General features: G+C 40.9%; 2 protein-coding genes across 3 annotated transcripts in view; one reads left to right on the top strand and one right to left on the bottom strand.

Annotated features, from left to right (window-relative positions):
• Positions 1-265: 265 nt before the first annotated feature.
• Positions 266-2,566, bottom strand: DDX28 (DEAD-box helicase 28). The gene has a single exon (XM_032121764.1). The coding sequence runs from the start codon at positions 2,549-2,551 to the stop codon at positions 920-922; it is 1,632 nt and encodes a 543-aa protein (XP_031977655.1). The 5' UTR covers positions 2,552-2,566; the 3' UTR covers positions 266-919.
• A 5-nt stretch (positions 2,567-2,571) lies between these two features.
• DUS2 (dihydrouridine synthase 2) overlaps positions 2,572-17,460 on the top strand; it is a 35,399-nt gene continuing 20,510 nt past the window's right edge. Inside the window, exons 1-15 of one of the 2 annotated variants that reach the window (XM_032121766.1) lie at positions 2,572-2,656; positions 2,991-3,130; positions 4,034-4,079; positions 4,884-4,975; positions 5,907-5,950; positions 6,646-6,706; positions 7,943-7,990; positions 8,631-8,696; positions 10,403-10,473; positions 10,869-10,955; positions 11,066-11,234; positions 12,185-12,306; positions 14,961-15,104; positions 15,488-15,575; positions 16,206-16,279. In XM_032121766.1, coding sequence (XP_031977657.1) covers positions 3,008-3,130; positions 4,034-4,079; positions 4,884-4,975; positions 5,907-5,950; positions 6,646-6,706; positions 7,943-7,990; positions 8,631-8,696; positions 10,403-10,473; positions 10,869-10,955; positions 11,066-11,234; positions 12,185-12,306; positions 14,961-15,104; positions 15,488-15,575; positions 16,206-16,279 — 1,235 coding nt within the window. In that variant the 5' untranslated portion in view covers positions 2,572-2,656; positions 2,991-3,007. Of the gene's footprint in view, positions 2,657-2,950; positions 3,131-4,033; positions 4,080-4,883; positions 4,976-5,906; positions 5,951-6,645; positions 6,707-7,942; positions 7,991-8,630; positions 8,697-10,402; positions 10,474-10,868; positions 10,956-11,065; positions 11,235-12,184; positions 12,307-14,960; positions 15,105-15,487; positions 15,576-16,205; positions 16,280-17,460 lie in introns of those variants that run through there. The other variant, XM_032121765.1, reaches the window with a different exon arrangement.

Genomic DNA, 17,460 nt, shown 5'->3' with positions numbered 1-17,460 from the left:
TACAAACTAGCAGCTAGATATGAAATAACCTCAGCCTCACTTCAATTGTCTTGTTTTGAAGCAAAATAGGACAATGGCACAACATTCAAAAGAAATCCTGCACTCACTCTGTTACATGAGAGTCATTAGAAGCTGAGTGTCAACACACTTCTTTCACTTAACAGAAGACATCTTTCAGTGTATTGGGTTTTTCTGGGTTTTTTACAATCAGTTCAGAAACTGGACATGTCACTACAGTATGCAGAAAAAAATGTGCAGGAAACACTTTAGGCTTTAAAAATTTTATTTAATATAGAATGAAGGAGCAAGATCCCATTTCTCAGTGAAAGGTAACCATAAAATAACAAATTAAGGCCTTGAAAGAGTCTCAAGCATTATTGTGCCTTCTCGTTCCCACTGAACTTTACAGGTATCTGGTCTAGAATTCTCCAAGTGAACAGCTACATCACAAGAAAATCAAGTATCCTTCGTCCTTTAGTCTCTCTACGTGTGTCTGTAACTGGTCAGGCTTTTTTTCCTGCCACAGTAGCAATTTTTAAGTTTTAATAATGAATGTTAGCTGATGGTGGGCAGCAGTGAAATGCAACAGAGCTGTGTTTCATACAGACATACCTTCATTTTGATTTGAATTTAAGTTATAAGTCTCAAAATAAGTAATCCAAATCAACTGATGAAGTAGTTCTTCAATATTCTCCAAATGCAGTCTGTTACTCACTTACTAGTTTCCTTTGGGAAAGCCACATGTTGTGATGGCTGTGGGAATGAATACTGCAGCTTCCAGAACAGTACACAAAGTTAACCTGATCACCTGGTTCTGAAACTCAACTCTCTTTCAGTCTGCCTTACACACAGCAGCTCATTTGCTCTGCTTTAATGACCTCAAGGTAAGCCCCTACCAGGGAATGCCTGGCGACCTGAATCAACCTCCTTTAGGTGAAGGCTTATTAATAGAGGAGTCCATTCCTGGGAGACCTGTCCTTTTCCGGGCTGCAGTCTCTATTTTCCGTACCAGGTCCACATCCCACCGATGGGTGACAAAACTAACCACAGCTCCACGCGCCTTGCTCCCAACCCGGCCAACTCTCCCTGCGCGGTGCAGGTAGTCCTGCAGGGTGTCTGGGAAGTCATAGTTGACCACTAGCTGCACATTGCTGGTGTCCAGCCCCCGTGAGGCAAGGTCAGTGCAGACAAGGACAGACACATCATCCTTCTGGAAAGAGGCAAAGATGCCAGCTCTAGCAGCTGCCGACATCTGTCCCTGCAGCCTCAGGTGCTTGATTTTGTGGTCGTCCATGATATAGCTCAGCCAGTTGACAGTACTGGCACTGTTGCAGAAGATGAGAACAGCCCCGCCAGATGATGGGCGCTCCTTGAGCAGCTGCAGCAGTTCGGGCAGCTTGTCCTGGCCTTTGAGGCGGACAAACTTCTGCTGGACGTGAGGCGGCAGGCAGTGCAGGCTCTGGGTGCCGAGGGTGACAAACCGGCCCACGTCAGTGAACTTCGCCAGCGTCTCGCTGAGCCCCACGGGGAACGTGGCTCCGACCACCACCACCTGCATCCTCTCCTCGTCGGGACCGGCTGGCCCGGGAGCGCCGGCGGCAAGGGGCGCGTGTGCCAGGATCTCTTCCAGCAGCTCCGTGAAGGACTCGTCCATCAGCGAGTCCGCTTCGTCCAGCACCATCCAGCGCAGCCTCTCGAGGGCCAGGAAGCGCCGCCGCAGCGCCTCCCGCAGCGCGCCGGGGGTGCCCAGCAGTACGGCGGGGCCCGGCGGCGGCGCCCGCAGCTGCCTCCGCAGCCCGCCCGCGGCCCCGCCGCCCGTGAGGCCGCGCACCGCCAGCCCCGCGGGCGCGCACAGCGCCGCCGCCACCGCGCCCACCTGGGCCGCCAGCTCCCGCGACGGCAGCACCACCAGCCCGCGGGGCGCCGCCGGCCCCGCCGCCTCCGCCGCTGCCTCGGGGCGGCCGAGCAGGCGCTCCAGCAGCGGCAGCAGGTACGCCAGCGTCTTCCCGCTGCCCGTCTCGGCGGCGCACAGGGCGCTGCGGCCGCGGCGCAGCGCGGGGATGGCGAGGCGCTGCACGGCCGTGGGCCGGCCGATGGAGAGCCGCTCCAGGCCGGCCAGCAGCGCCGGCTGCAGCCCCAGCTCGGCGAAGGTCGGGCCCTGTCCCGCCTCAGCCGGCGGCGCCTGCAGGGCAGGAGCCGCCTCCTGCGAGGGCTCCAGCTGGAAGTAATCCCCGTACGCCTTCCGGTGCTTCCAGCCCGCCGACACCAGCGGCGGCTGCTCCCAGCGCCCCACCGTCTGCCAGCGGGGCTGGCTCAGCTCCGGCCGTCGGCTCCGCAGCAGCAGCTTCCCAGGACGCGGCGCCGCCGCCTCCCCCTGCCCGCGCCGCCGGCGCTGCACGCCCCGCTGCAGGCGCAGCCGCAGGGCCCAGGGGATGCGCACCACGGCCCCGAGGGGCTGCGGGCTCCCCGCCGCCGCTGTCCCGCTGCCTGCCGGCCGCCGCGGCAGCAGCAGCGGGAGGGCGAGCGCCGGCCCGGCGCGGCCCAGCGCCATCGCGGCTCTCACGTGAGGCGGCGGCGCTGCCCGATGACGCCTGAAAGAGGCGCTGGCCCCGGTTCTCCCCGCCTCGCGGAGCCGCTGCGGAGCCGCGCGAGGACGGTGAGTGCCGCGGGCGGTGCCGGTCTCTTCTTTCGCCTTTTTCGGCTGCCGGCTGAGAGTTGTCCCCGCGCCGCGATCGCGGGAGGAGACGCGGGCCTGAGGGGCTCTGGCAGGGACGGCCCGGGACCCCTCCCGCGGAGAAGGAGCCGGTGTGGCGCGGAGATCCCCCGGCGCCGCTCGGCTCCCTCACGGCTGGGCGAGCCCGACCCCCGCTGCCGGGCGAGCCCTGTCACACCTGGCGGGCACCCACCGCCCCTTTCCGGCAGAGGACACATCTGTGTTTTCCGGTAGGAAATGACACTCCATGGCAGTCCTCCCGGGGTTTCTCTTTCAGGTGGTACAGCAACAGGAATGACGGTGAACACACCGCTGTCTTTTAGAGGAAAGAAGATCCTGGCTCCAATGGTGCGAGTGGGAACACTACCAATGCGTCTACTTGCTCTGGACTATGGTGCCGATATCGTGTACTGTGAGGTATGGAGGATGAGCAGATGAGGTGGCTTTATCTGATAACATTATTATTAAGAAAAGTGCAAATGGAATTTTTTCACTGTATGACTTGTTCTTTTTACACATAATTTTCCATTAAAAATGAGGAAAGAAGAATCTCTATGTCTTAGGGCATTTCTCCAAGCAGTTCTCAAGTTACGGCAAATCCATATTTTAAGGCTGTTCAGCAACTTCAAGTAGTTTAAACAAAACACCATAACAATTTCTTCAAGTTGTACTTTTCTTTGCATTTGGGGTGGGGGGGTTAGTATTTTTCTTTTGTATTTTTTTTTTTTTTAGTACAGTCAGAACTTTGAAGGAACTTTGTGGACTGACCTCATGTCTCATCTGGTTAGTTCTCCTGTGCCTCCATATATGTTTTTACTCACAGCACTGCTGTCCTTGTTTCTTAACCACTTTTTTTAAAGCTGACTGAAATTGAGGTCTGGGGTCCTCAGCACAAGAAATATGTGGACCTGTTAGAGTGGATCCAGAGGAGCCACAGTGATGATCAGAGTGCTGGAGCTCCTCTCCTACAACCACAGGCTGAGAGAGTTGTGATTGTTCTCCAGAGAAGAGAAGGCTCTGAGGAGACCTTGTTGAGCCCTTCCAGTACTTAAAGGGGGCTTTTAAAAAGCGAGGGAGAGGAACTTTTTACAAGGACAGATAGTGATAGGACAAGGGGAAACGGTTTTAAACTAAAGAGAGGAGAGCTTTAGATTAGGTGTTATTAAGTAGTTCTTTAACCAGAGGGTGCTGAGGTACTGGAACAGGTTGCTCAGAGAAATTGGTCTCTCTAGATAATTATTTAATAAAATGGGCAACTGTTTAGAGCTGACTGGCTGAAACAATTCAACTCACTGAGATTTTTTTATCCTTTCTACTCAGGAGCTGATTGACATAAAGATGCTGCAGTGTAAGAGGGTTATAAATGGTAAGTATGGCATTTCTTTTGATAATACCTGTAAGCAGTCTCTTTTCTAGTTAAGAAAAAAAGTAATTGTCTCTACTGCAATCCAAACAAACTGAAAGTTTGAAACTATAGTGCAGCAGACAGGTCTAAGGTAGCACTTCAAAAGCTTACTGTAAGTCCCTAGACACAATTTAGTGAGATTATATGTACTACACTATAATTGATACATCACTATAATTGCTACAAAAATGCTTCAGAGAAATAGTTTCCAATCATGAGTCTTTTTAAATGTTAGCTGTTTGTGACATGATAGTATACACACCTTTTAGTCTACTGCAATAAGGAAGCAACACATGCAAAATCTCACTGTTTGTCGTTCATTTACTAACTTGAAGTCCATGGGCTGGACTTGGAATAACATGATTGTCCCTGCAAGTTCTTAAAAAGATGTCTTTGAGACCTGGCCCTGTCTGAGTGACGTTTGTAGTGTCCCTGCTGGGAAACAGAAGTTCACTACAAATCTCCTCTCGCCTCCTGCCCCTTCCCAAAAATAGTACCGTTCATTCTGGTGAGTCATCACTGGGCTTGTCTTGGTGGCGATGTCCAAGGAAAAGGCTGCAGGGTCATTAGGGAGCACTGTGGAAGGGAAACGGCAGTATGTCAGAAATGTACTGCAGGGACAGGTAGGGTGCCATTAGCTCTGCTGTTCATGGAAGACTTCAATAGCATTTCATTTATATATAAATTACATAGTCATATGGCTTTTAAAATTTTTACATCTCTGTAGAATTTTCATCAGTTTTATCTGTTTCTCATTTGATACAGAAGTACTTGAAACAGTGGACTTCGTTGCACCTAATGAAAGAGTTGTTTTCAGAACATGTGAAAGGGAGAGGCAACATGTAATCTTCCAAATGGTAAGAAACAAAGTACTCTTCTAACAACACAGATGTGGTATGCTGGTGATATGTTGATGTCAGTCTAAAGCAGCTCTCTGTATTCCAGACTGTCAATTTCTTGGTGTTTCAGGGGCACACATGAAATGTGCTGCAGAATTTCTAAGCTATTGGTACAAATCAAGATGCTATTGTAAGTTCTCCTACATGTGTTTTCAGAAGAGGTGATTAACATGAACTCTGTGCTCTCTGACAACAGCTTGCATTTTAATAGGTATCTCAGATATATTTCCGAACTTGTGGATGCCAGAAATAAATTGTGGTGATGTCTGATCACATGTTGAAGTTTTGCACTGTCCTGTAAACTGTCTCACTGGAAAGACTGAAAGAAATGGCATTGTTTAGTATAGATAAGAGAGGATTAATGTGTGCCTTAGCATTGCACAAATGGATTAAAGATTCCCTCTCTGCTGAAGAGAAAAAGACAGTAATTTGCTCTTAGAGACCACTCCGTGTAAGGCAAGAGACAATGGGCTTGGAGGAAGGGAGAAGCATGAATGGACTGCATTAGATATTGAGAAGACCTTTTTTGGTGGTAATGTAGCCCTGAAATAGGTTGCTTGTAGAGGCTGTAAAATTGTTATTAGTGGAGCTTCTTAAGAACATTAAAGTATCTGTTGCTGAGGGGCTAAGCACATTTGATATTGCTGTAGGTAAAGAGGGCAGACAGACCTCTGTGGATCCTTTTTTGTGACAGCTTTTATCATCCAGTGTCTGACTCCAACACATGCTTTAGGTGAATGTGTTAAGTATCCAGTGTGTCCCTGAGTGGGTCCCTGTCTGTACTAAATGTTCAGAACAAATACAGTTGTACACATGTGCAAGTAAGCACCTTTCTTTTTATTAATTCAATGATATTTTGTAATTATAAATCCTCTTCTTTTACCAACAGGGTTCAGCAGATGCTGAAAGAGCCCTGGCAGTAGCTAAGCTTGTGTAAGTCATCTGCTCTCACCTTCATCCCACCATGGATTTGTCTGGGGTTTTTTGTACAGAGGAATTATTGTAGAAGACAGTTTTTTATGATTAAGGGGATCAAGGTAGCTCTTGATAGAACCAGGAAAATTCAGCTGCATAAATTCTGTTCTGGGATTGATGGCTTTTTGCTAGTGCAAGTGTGTCCTTGATCTCTCCAGTATGAATTTTCCTGGGTGTTGCACAGCTGCAAGACCAATACAACTGAAAATGTTTCTTACTGTTTGTGGTTTAAAGCCTCCAATAATGCATTGTGCAGAAATGAAAAGTGGCTCTCAAAAAGGTGATTTAAAGGCTCCATTTAAATAGATGGAAATTTCAATAGGACTTGCTGTAGTGATTGTGGTGAATTTAGTGGTGGATGTGCTTTATATATGATTAAGTTTATATAAGATATTTAAGATGAGTATTTGCAGCTTCTGCACAGCACTGGTTATTGAAACCTGTGGACAGAGTGATCTTCAGACCACCATTAAGATTTATATATTTAACTTAAATAAGTGAGAAGCTAAAAGTTCTGAAGTTCAAATAAACTTTACCTTAAGCTCTCATTTAAGCCTTAAAGATGATGGAACAAATTACCTGGAAGGATATCTGGTTCTTGATTCTTGTTCTAATAGGCTAAAAAATAGTTTCATTTTTTCCTTCTCTTTCAGAGAGAGTGATGTGGCTGGTATTGATATCAACATGGGATGCCCAAAAGAATATTCTACTAAGGCAAGTGGATTTTGATTACTCTTAAATGAGCCTTTTCTGTCTTGAAGGTATGGAGTGTGGAATACTCACACTCCGTTCAATATACTGAATGGTTTTCAAATTGAAGCAGTAAAATTTTGATCCAGAGAAAAATTGAACTTAATTTTTTGTAATAAGCAGAACACTCTAGAAAGTGTCACGGCCCTAATACAGTGAAATAACATAGGCTGTTAGATAATTAAATTCTTAAAGGCTAGGTAAAATGAAGTATTTGTTTAGGGTTTTTAATGTTTTTCTGAGGTCAATAATTTGTTGGGTGAGTAAAATAAGTTCTGCCTAGCCTTAATAAGAATTGAAATCACAATTTGTCATCTGAGCAAATAGATGGCAAAAAACAGTCACAACTTAGTAATGCTGAATTCAATTATTTGTCAGTTTTAAATGGGAGGACAATGGATCAATTAAAACCTGATTTTAATTTTTTTTGTAGTAAAGCACATGCAGCTCTAAATTAGTCCTGTATCTGTGGCTAAAACAGAGCATTCAAACTGGTTGTTAGGACTGTTAAGCCACTTGGTGTAGAGATAAAAGATCAATAAATCAGACCATGGTGCTCTGTTTTGATGTCAAATGCTCCACAGAACCATAATTAAGAACAAAACATCAAAATATCCATCTTATACTAGGGTGAAAGATCAAATGTTCAACTGCTGGTGAATGGTTATTCTCCCACAATAGTTCTGGGTCAAAAAAGTTTGTACAAAAAAGTTGTTGGCCTCTGCAGATGAAATAGTACGGGAAGAGTAGCCAAAATACTAAATTGTTCATAATTATGTTAAATGTTCATTATTTCTGTTCAATACAGGCACTTAATTCGTCTTAGTGTAGTGTATGGACAGAAACTACTGACATAAAAACCTCAAATGTAGTGTGTAATGTTAAAACAATAAATCTGTTGAGCTGTCACTTAATGAGGGGAAACTGCATGATTGTATTTGCTAAAAATAGCTTTTTGAAACCCTGTCTGCTCCATAAAGTAATGAGAGCAAACTGATGCTCTGAATTACTGCTTAATTATTCTTGTACAGGTCTAGGGAATGTAGCACCGAAGTGTTCACTAATGCTCCTGTATTTTAAAGTTTGCCATTTTTTCCTTAATACAACATTATGCTTTTGTTGTGGTCTGCTTTTAGGCAAAATGGTTGAGTTGAAAAATATGTTTGCCTAGTGCATAAAAGCTTCTGTCTATTTTCCCAGGGAGGTATGGGAGCAGCGCTGCTGTCTGATCCTGACAAAATAGAGTCTGTAAGTATCACCTGGTGGCGTTTGAGTTGCATTGGAAAGAATTGTGCATTGCGCTCTACTGGCAGCAGGAACGAGTTGTATAGATGACAAATTTGTAATAGCTAGAGTGGAATACTCAGTTTAGGACACTGGAATCAAGGTTATAAATAAATATTCCTGATTTTGTTCTCCTTGCCATTGTGTGGACTGTAAAATTACTGCCTTCTTTTCAGTTTTAAAACTTTCAGTGTGGTGCTGTATTTGCAAGTTTTATGTGTCTATACATGTAATTTGAAATTATCAGAGTTCACTGGTCGACTCATATTAAAAGCAGTGTTGAAACTCCAGCAGCAGTTAATTGCTCTCTAAAAAATCCAGTTGAAAGCAACAAAGAAGTGGAAGTAAAAATGTCTTAGACTAGAGACAGGTTTGTGTATCTACTGGATAAAATTGTATATTCAGTTACAGATTGCATGTGTCTGTCTAGCGTGTAAGACTCTTTATAGAGGAATGGTAGATAGTGTTACATTATTCTGTATTAATTTATTAATAAAATATAATAATTTTACTGATTTATTAATTTATCTTCAAGAGAGGAAGGAGGAGAGTTTTAGTAATGTCACTGTTGTGATCAGGTTTTTGTCTTTTTTTCTTTTTCCAGATATTGACCACCCTTGTTAAAGGAATTTGTAAACCAGTTACCTGCAAAATCCGCATTTTGCCCTCAGTAAGAACGTAAATCATTGTGCTGAAGTGTTCAGCTGTTATTTCTCTGATTTACTGTCAGTTAGAATATGTGGTCTTCTGGTATGGTGCCATTGTAGGCCTCTTACTGTGAAATAGCACTTGGATCTACAATTTCTGATTGGGATGCTGTCCCGGCCTAAAGGGTTATCTGACCTGCAGGTGCACAGAGACTGTGGTTGTGGGCTTGTCAGATTCCATGATATGCAAGGGTACAGAGGCTTTTATCCTCTAAATTTCTCAACTAAGCCATTTTTATGTCCTAGAGGTACAAAAAGGTGTAGGACACCACCCCTTGAGCAGTCAGTAGATGCTGTTAATTCCTGTTTTTCACATGGGGTTGCCAATAGATGATTGTTTTCTTTTCTTTCAGACTGATTTTTCTTCCAAACTGTTTTCCTGTTCTCGCATTTAGAATAGCCAGTGAAGTTACAGGGTCTGTCTTTTTCAGGATCTTTTTCCAGACTTTTTTTATAGCTGATGTAGCTTCCTTACTGCTTTTTTTTTTTGTAGATTAATTCTCTACATATTCTTATACTTCCAAGAGATGATGGGCCTTCTCTTTTAAAGACTGATTATTTTGCAATTGGGTATTTAATTACCTGCCTAGATACTGTGATTGCATATGACCTAAGGAGGTATTTTAGTAGATGGATGAGCTGTTCCTGAGCCAGCTTTGTTCAAAAGTCATTTATGTGTTGGGATAAACAAATGAAGCTTGTGTGAAAAGAATCAGTAACCCAGTCTAAGATCATTTTCGTTCTGGAGTATTAAATCAGAGAACTGGTACCTTTCCTTTTTATTTTCTACAACAATCCTAGAGCCTCTTCCTTTTTGTTTCAAGCTGGTTTTGCATAATGTAATCCATCAGAACAGCAGGTGAGCTTCTGTTTCTGCGTCCCTGCCAGCTGGGACATGTTGCAGTTTTCAGACTGAATCTAGTATGTTTGGGATGAGCCACAGATATTCCTCCAGCTTTTGAAAGAAAAATTCACCTTCCCTTTTTTTCAGCTGGGACATGTTGCAGTTTTCAGACTGAATCTAGTATGTTTGGGATGAGCCACAGATATTCCTCCAGCTTTTGAAAGAAAAATTCACCTTCCCTTTTTTTCATTCTCCCTTTCCCTAAAGCTGCATGAGACAGGCTAATGCTGCAGTGTGTCAATTTTGTTTCTGCCTTTTAAGAGCATCTCACCTCTTTGAAGATATACTGGGCCTTTTGATTCACTGGGCATGTATGAATGTCCTTAGAATTTTTTAGATGCTGGTTAACATTTTCAAGACACATCTGAGAGGTATATTTATAGTTGTGTGATTGCATGGTATGTTGATTTCAGAAGGCATCCTCTTACTGGAAAGCATTTTAATTACAATTTACAGAGTAGTCATTAGAGAGGAGTTGCTAATCAAGTGTTCCAATCATTTTCAATTGACAGTCTGAAAACCTGTTGGAAAATATTCTCCTGCTCCAGAGTATTATGTTACCTGTTTTGAGAAAGTTTGTAGACTATAGTTTCAAGGAAGCATTGAAAATGGATTCTTATTTTTGCCATAGCATGTAGTTCTTTAATTGAAATATATATTAAATGATTATATGTGTTGGGCTTTATTGATGAAACACAGGAATCACATGGTCACATGATAGTTTTGCTTTGAATTAAAATCATGTCAGTCTGTCTTATCCCTCAGGTTGAGGATACTGTGAATCTGGTGAAGAGAATAGAAAAAACTGGCATTGCTGCCATTGCAGTCCATGGAAGGTAAATTGATTTTAGGCAAGAAAGATTTTTTTTAGTCTGTTGATGAATGGAGCACAGTATATGACTGATATCAGTATACTCTATACTCTAAATGTCATATGTGGTTCTGATGTCAACTGTTAACTGAATTGCTGTTCTAGAAAATCAAGCCAGTATTTAGGGAATGGAACTGCTTGCTGCTCTTTTCCTAAATATTTGTTCTCAAAGACCAAGTAGAACTAAAATTATCTTGCATACTTTATACCTAAAAAATTAAATATATAAAATAAATAAGCTGAAGCAAGTATATCCCAATAATCCTTCTGTCATGTCTGCTGTGATTTAGAGACCTATAAATTCCACAGGAAATCTTTGGTCTTGTCTTTTTTTTTCTTTTTTTCTTGTTTGTTGGAAAGGAAGAAGGAGGAGAGGCCTCAGCACCCTGTCCACTGTGATGTGATCAAGGCCATATCTGAAGCAGTCTCCATTCCAGTAATAGCAAAGTAAGTTGGACTAATTAGCTCATTATGATCAGATGCCTGTACCTAACTTAAGATTTGCAAGTGCAGGAAGAAGAACCACAATTAGTTACATTTGTGTTGTTAATTTTTAGTGGAGGATCTCATGACTTCATCAAAGAATTTGCAGACATTGAGACCTTCCAGAAAGCAACAGCTGCCTCATCAGTCATGATTGCTCGTGCTGCCATGTGGAACCCCTCTATCTTCAGAAAAGAGGGGTTTTGCCCCTTGAAGGATGTCATGCAAGATTACATCAAATATGTATGGTTTATTTAAGATCTTACTTGTAATTAACATGATTTAAAGTTGTTAATCCAAATTTTACTGAAGCATCTTAACTCCATTTCAAAGGCTTGGTTGTGGGGATATTTTAACATAGTGACGGTGACATGAGTCTTGCAATCAACCACCGCTTCCTCTGTTTGATTTTGTTCAGAAAAAAAATACTCAGAAATCAGAATTCAGAAGACATGCTTTTTAGGCCTAGTTTCTTGGGAACATTTATGAGGCTTACAAGGCTATCTAAAAATGTCAAGAAATTTAAAAATATGTAGTCCAACTCTTTTGAAGTCACAGTTGTACAAATTGAACAGAATATTATGTACAGTATACAGTATTGAATATACAATATTGAACAGAAAAGTGAGAGAATATTAAATTCCCTGTTGCTCCTAGATTCATTTTTAGCCATTAATTACTTTTCACAAATAATGTCAAGAAGTATTCACAGCAGGGAAGCAAAGGGAATGATTTGCCAATAAAGTAATGCAGTACTGTAGTCCTGTAGCTCCATTAGCCAAGTCATCTAACATACAGAGTTTTATCCATTATTCAAAAGAGAACATTTTAATGACGTAATAGGAAATTAGTCAGAAATCTGTAACTTTGATCATGTCATCAATTCAAAATTTTTTTGTTTTAATTTGAGCTTGCTATTAACCAGTTACTTACTAAAATACCAGTGCATTGCTAGTCAGTGATGTAAACTGGTCAACTCTTTCTTCAGAAGTATGAGTCAGTTGAACTTTAGTTCATGAAGTCATGCCAAAATAATCAGATTATAGTCACATTCATGGGTAGTGTTGAATATGTTATTGAGGAAACCACTGTGGTTTGCCTTTCAAAAATGATTTTGAAAGTCATCAAGAGACCATACACAGTATGTAAGAAATATTTGTTTGGTGTGTTTTTAAATTGTCTCTTTCCATCAGGCAGTGAGATATGATAATCACTACACCAACACTAAATACTGTCTGTGTCAGATGTTAAGAGAACAGCTGGAAACTACTCAGGGTAAGAAGCTGCATGCTGCACAGTCCACACAGGAGCTCTGGTAAGCATGGACTTCAGAAAAGGTGTTGTACTCTACCAAGCTGGCACACCACTTCTCTGTCTAGCACTGCCTGGCATTTCACAACATCACAAGTTGCAAAAACCCCAGAAACAACCCCAAAAAAATCCAGATAAGGAGATGTGAAATAACATAGTAACCTTTTCCAGGTTTCCTTCACGCTCAGATGATAAATCTTGAACCCTAACACTCTCTATATTCAGCACACTAATTTGAGTGGTGCTTCACTGAGTGACAGGCATTTGTTTGCATGAAGTGATTAAGAAAAATTTCAGCTTGTCTGAAATTTTATGGAACTTGTCTTCTTCCAAGGATATTTATTTGATTTACCTCTCTCTCTTGCATGCGGGGTTTTTAATGTTACTGGAATATTTGCAACATATTTGTTTTAAAATGAACACTTACAAACTCAAAACCATGTATCAGGGTTGTGTGGTTGCATGGTACTTAAATGTATTTTTTTGTTCTGCTTTTCATACCTGAAATATCCTAATGACGGCAATCTTCTAAGGAAATATAGTAGTTTTAAAAAATCTTGTCATCCCACACATCTGAAACAGACTGGATGAAATTTCTCAGTGGGAGAGACAGAAATGGAAGAAGGAAAAATTTAAGAGAAACCATAAAATAGGCAGGTGATTAAAGAGTTTGCACAGAATTAGGGGAATTCAGGTTTGGACCCATCCCAAACTGAACAAAATAAAGTTCTGAGCTTGTATGTGTCATATCCATGTTGTGTGTTATAATTGTCCTCCTGGTGGAAGGGAGGGGAAGAGTCTCCTTGTTTTTATAAAAAGTCTGAAACTGTTTGATATCTAATATGTATAAAAATGGATAGAAATGTTGAAAGTGTGAAATACTTTGCAAAATAATTTAATGGTTTCTAGCAAACCCTAATCAGCATTCTGTTCATGTTCAAAATGAATGGAAATGCCTGCAATCCCTTTGCCAGTTTATTGCCTTTTACCAGTTTGGGCTTGCTATAAATACTTCTGTCCATGATTATTACATTACATTACAGTACAATGAAGGGAATTTGTATTGCATATATAAAGGCAGCTAGGCTTCATTATTCTTAAAGGAGCAGTGGAATCCATGAAAAACATTTAAACTTTGCAAGTTACTTTTCACTTTGGCAATTTAAAGAAATTAACACATTTTAGTATAGTATCAGACTATCTATTTTGATTATAGATTTCAAGTTTAAGAAAAAAGATATAGTATAGATTGAAACTAAAACAGTCTTTTGCAACTTCAGTTAAGTCTTAGCCAAAAGGATGGTGGTGTTTTCTGCTGCATGAACAGTAAAGCATAATATGTAAATAAATATTGTAAAGTAAGAGTTTTACACAGGTAATTAGAGGTGTCACAGTTCATACATGTAAACACTGGATACAGCTCTAGTGTAAAACTTTGGGGCTTGTGTGCTATGCCTGACAATTCTTTAGGGGCTTCCAAAATCGAATTTTCTCAGTTTTTGTACCTGTGATGCAATACCAACATTAAAATGGGCTAAAGCAATGTGTGTGCAGGAGAGGGGGACAGACAGTGCCATTTGAAAATTTATGAAACTGCTTTCTGCCAGCAAACTTGGTCTTTTAACCCCTGTTCTGAACAACCTGTTTCATGTCCAGATAACTGAGGAACATTCAGTTTTTTAAAAGGCACCAGTTTATCTTCAGATAAAAATGGTGAATAATTCTGCTGTCTCCTGGTGGTGAGAACAGGTTACAGCCATTTGAGCTTCAACCTCAGTGCTGAATGCAGAATGGCCTGCTGCTCTTTCCACAAAACATTTACATAGCAGTACCTAATGAATTGCCTTCCCTTAGAAGCATAAGTTAGTATTGTTCAGCTTCATTGCTTTTTTGCTTGGAGCGTTGGAGATGGCTTAGTGGGCAGAATTCATTTTGTCATTGAACAGCCCCATATCAACCAGCATCCTCATAACAGAAAGTGAAAGTTTATTTTATGCTGCAGGTTTAATTGCCATTATCATCTGCAGAAAACCAATAGTCTCAGTTCTTCAAAGTAGATCCAGCCTGCCATGGATCTGAAATTTAAAAGGATCTGAGGTTTTTGCCTTTGACTAAAATCCTGGTTGCAGCAACTCGTTATCTGTGCTTGTGAATAATACTCTGAAGTCAGAAAATCTGAGATTTTGAGGGGTTTGGATGCTATAGTGTTCATTGCTTATAGTATTTTTAATTACTATAATTAGAAGAAGAATCTATTTCCTTCTTTTGGTTCTTATTGCCTTTGTGGAACTGATGCAGTCTGAGATGTTCGTTTGCTGACTCATCCAGCTGCAAGTTATTAAATGAGCTAATACTTTGAACATTGCAGTACCTGTATTTCTGACTGATTCTGCCTGGACTTCCAAGCTACAAATTGCATATGTAGTGCTGGAAATCAGAACGTTCTTTTTCTACTTGTAGCTCAACAATGTCTGGTTAGAATTGAAAGAGAAACAATATAATGTCACTGTGCAGAATATAGCCACGCTTCCAGTTCATTCTCTGTCCTCTTAACATATACCATAAACACAACTGATTTCTCTACTTACTTTCTCTGTCATAATGTGATACAAAAATTTATAAACTGATCTTTAATACAAAGGAATTCTGTTTGAATAGTGAAGTCTTTGAAATGGGTGACTTCTATGAAGAAACAACAGCTATTTTTGAAGCAAAGAAAACGTCTTTAGAAAGCAAGACACAAGATGAAGATGACCAAATGGAAGATCCAGATGTAATAAAAATGGCTGTTAGATTTGACAAGTAAGCATGCAAATCAAGTTTTTCACTATCTTGCGTCTCTGAATAATAAATGTGAGGTTGACAGTGTCCTAGTAATTTTTTGAAAATGATTTGCAAAACAGCACTTACTGAGTGAATTCCTATGAAGCAGTATCTCTTCTCTAGCTGTATTACTACAGGATGTAAATGTTTGGGAAGAATTAATAGAAAGCTTTAGATTTTATTTTAGATGTTTTGTCACATCTATTACTTAAGTTATCTAATGAGGAAGAAGCATCTTTTTTTATAATTTGAGCTGTAAAATTAAACCTCAAATAACTGGTAGAAGTAATGCAATAAGCAGCACTGTCTGTTTTAAAATAGAACTTTGTGCACAGTTGTTGACCACAATTTTTTCTGTCTAGGCGAGAATATCCACCACAGATCACTCCAAAAATGTATCTTCTGGAATGGTGTAGGAAAGAAAAGCATCCTCAGCCTGTTTATGAAACTGTGAGTTGATGAAAAACCCTTTCAAACCTCTTCCTCTGCCTTCTACATGAAATTAAGTATTTTAGGACTCAAGGTAGTGAGAAATTATGCTTCCCAGTCTGGTGTAGCTCTTTCAGAAAGCAGCTGCAGAAATGGTAATACATATAGGGATGAAAAATAGCAGCTTATTTTATTAGAAAATAAAAAATTAGAAGTCAGACCTTCAGTCTGCTTTGGTTCATGTGTGAAAGAAGTTGCTGTAACTTCTTGGTCATTATATAGGAGCCCATGACTTACTTTGTTTTACTACTTCTGTGAAGTAAAGAATTAAGTCTCAGAATGTTTTCTCTCTTGTTGCACACTGTTAACACATAGGAACTGCATGGGACAGGAGCACCTGTTTGGTTAGATGGGGACATTATTTGTTTGTTATTTTTGTAAAGCAAAATTATTTGCAGCTTGGACAATTTCTTATTTTTTTAATGTTAAGTATGTACAGTTAAATTTGTGGTGTGAATTAGAGTAACTTTAAAGTTATGTTACTTGTTATTGTTGTTTTTATACCTATGAAGGAATGTTGATGATGTTGTTTCTTCTGTAAATTACTGGTTTTTGACAGCCCCTTCCCTTCTAATGCTTTTTTTTCTACAGGTTCAAAGACCACTGGATAGATTATTCTGTTCAGTAGTGACAGTAGCTGAGCAAAAATACCGATCAACTCTGTGGTAAGCCATCCTTAATGTTTTTTTCAGCTGGATTTTTGTTTCTGAAATGTTGCTTAAAAATTTGCATTAAAAGGGTACTCCAGTTTATTCCAGTTGACTTTGATAAAGGTCAGCTAAAAGCTACCTCCTAAAGCTACCTCTAGGAGGGAGAAAGGATTAAAATTTTCTGAAAATTGAATGTAACAAGAGGAAGTTAGCACTGGCATAATCAAGTAAACAGTTACAGATTTTAATTCCCTTTGCGTTAGTCCACAAGTTGTATTGGAAGGGGAGCAAATAGGTGACCCAGTTCCATTGTGTGTGATGAGTTCAGAAAGATGCCAGGGGAGGCAGAGGGGAATGTTGGAGGAGGTTGTGTCTTCAGCCACTACAGCAGATCCATTCCACTGAGAAGTCAGGACTAAGTGTGTATATCCAGTGAAGCAGAGGACAGTGCAGTGAGTTCTTAGAGATCACAGTTAATTAGCAGCTACATCCAGGGCTGCTCTAAAGTTTCACGGTGGTATTTTATACAATCATCCATTAATACCGGAGTTGACTTGAGGCATTTGCACCTAAGTTGATCTTGATTTAACTGCAAAGCTAGAGCTCAGCATTGAACATTTTAAGCAGGACAAGTGCACACATCTGCTTTGCAGCCTTCCTGTTCAACACTTTAGGAAGTTATATGATATGAAATTTTGAGAAGAAAGTGCTTTCAGATACTGACTTTCACAAATGTGTGATGTGCAGTCTCTCTCAAAAATGACAGAATTTTTATTATTATGGAGCACTTCCTGCTTTTGTCAGCATCAAGGAACTTGTACACCTGCCAGAGAGTATACTTAAGCCTGAGCCTCTTTCAAGAAAAGTGATCCTTCATAACTCGGTTTTGTTTAGTGATCAGATTTGTAAAAGTTACCTTTCTGAGGATTGTGACCACTTGGGCCAAGCACACATTGACTTTGTACCTTTGAAATGAAGAGTGTTTGAGAGACAAGACCTGATAGAGACAGATTTTCTAGGAATATTGCATCAAGAGTGATGCATCAACACTTGACACCTAGCAAGATTGAAATAATTTCTGGAACTGACCTGTTTTGTTCCTCTGCTGTGAGATGACTACAAATGCTGGTTGTTTCCTCATGTTGCATCAGAGACAAGAAGTTGTCTCTTGGCAGGTGGAGACCTCTATTTCCACT

This window comes from Corvus moneduloides, chromosome 12, assembly GCF_009650955.1.
Source record: "Corvus moneduloides isolate bCorMon1 chromosome 12, bCorMon1.pri, whole genome shotgun sequence".
Lineage (NCBI taxonomy): Eukaryota > Metazoa > Chordata > Aves > Passeriformes > Corvidae > Corvus > Corvus moneduloides.
The sequence above is the reverse complement of the archived record's forward strand: the minus strand, read 5'-3'. Positions and strand labels throughout refer to the sequence as shown.

Excerpts from the sequence above, each read along its gene's own strand:
- DDX28 (XM_032121764.1), bottom strand. The coding sequence starts at position 2,551 with ATGGCGCTGGGCCGCGCCGGGCCGGCGCTCGCCCTCCCGCTGCTGCTG.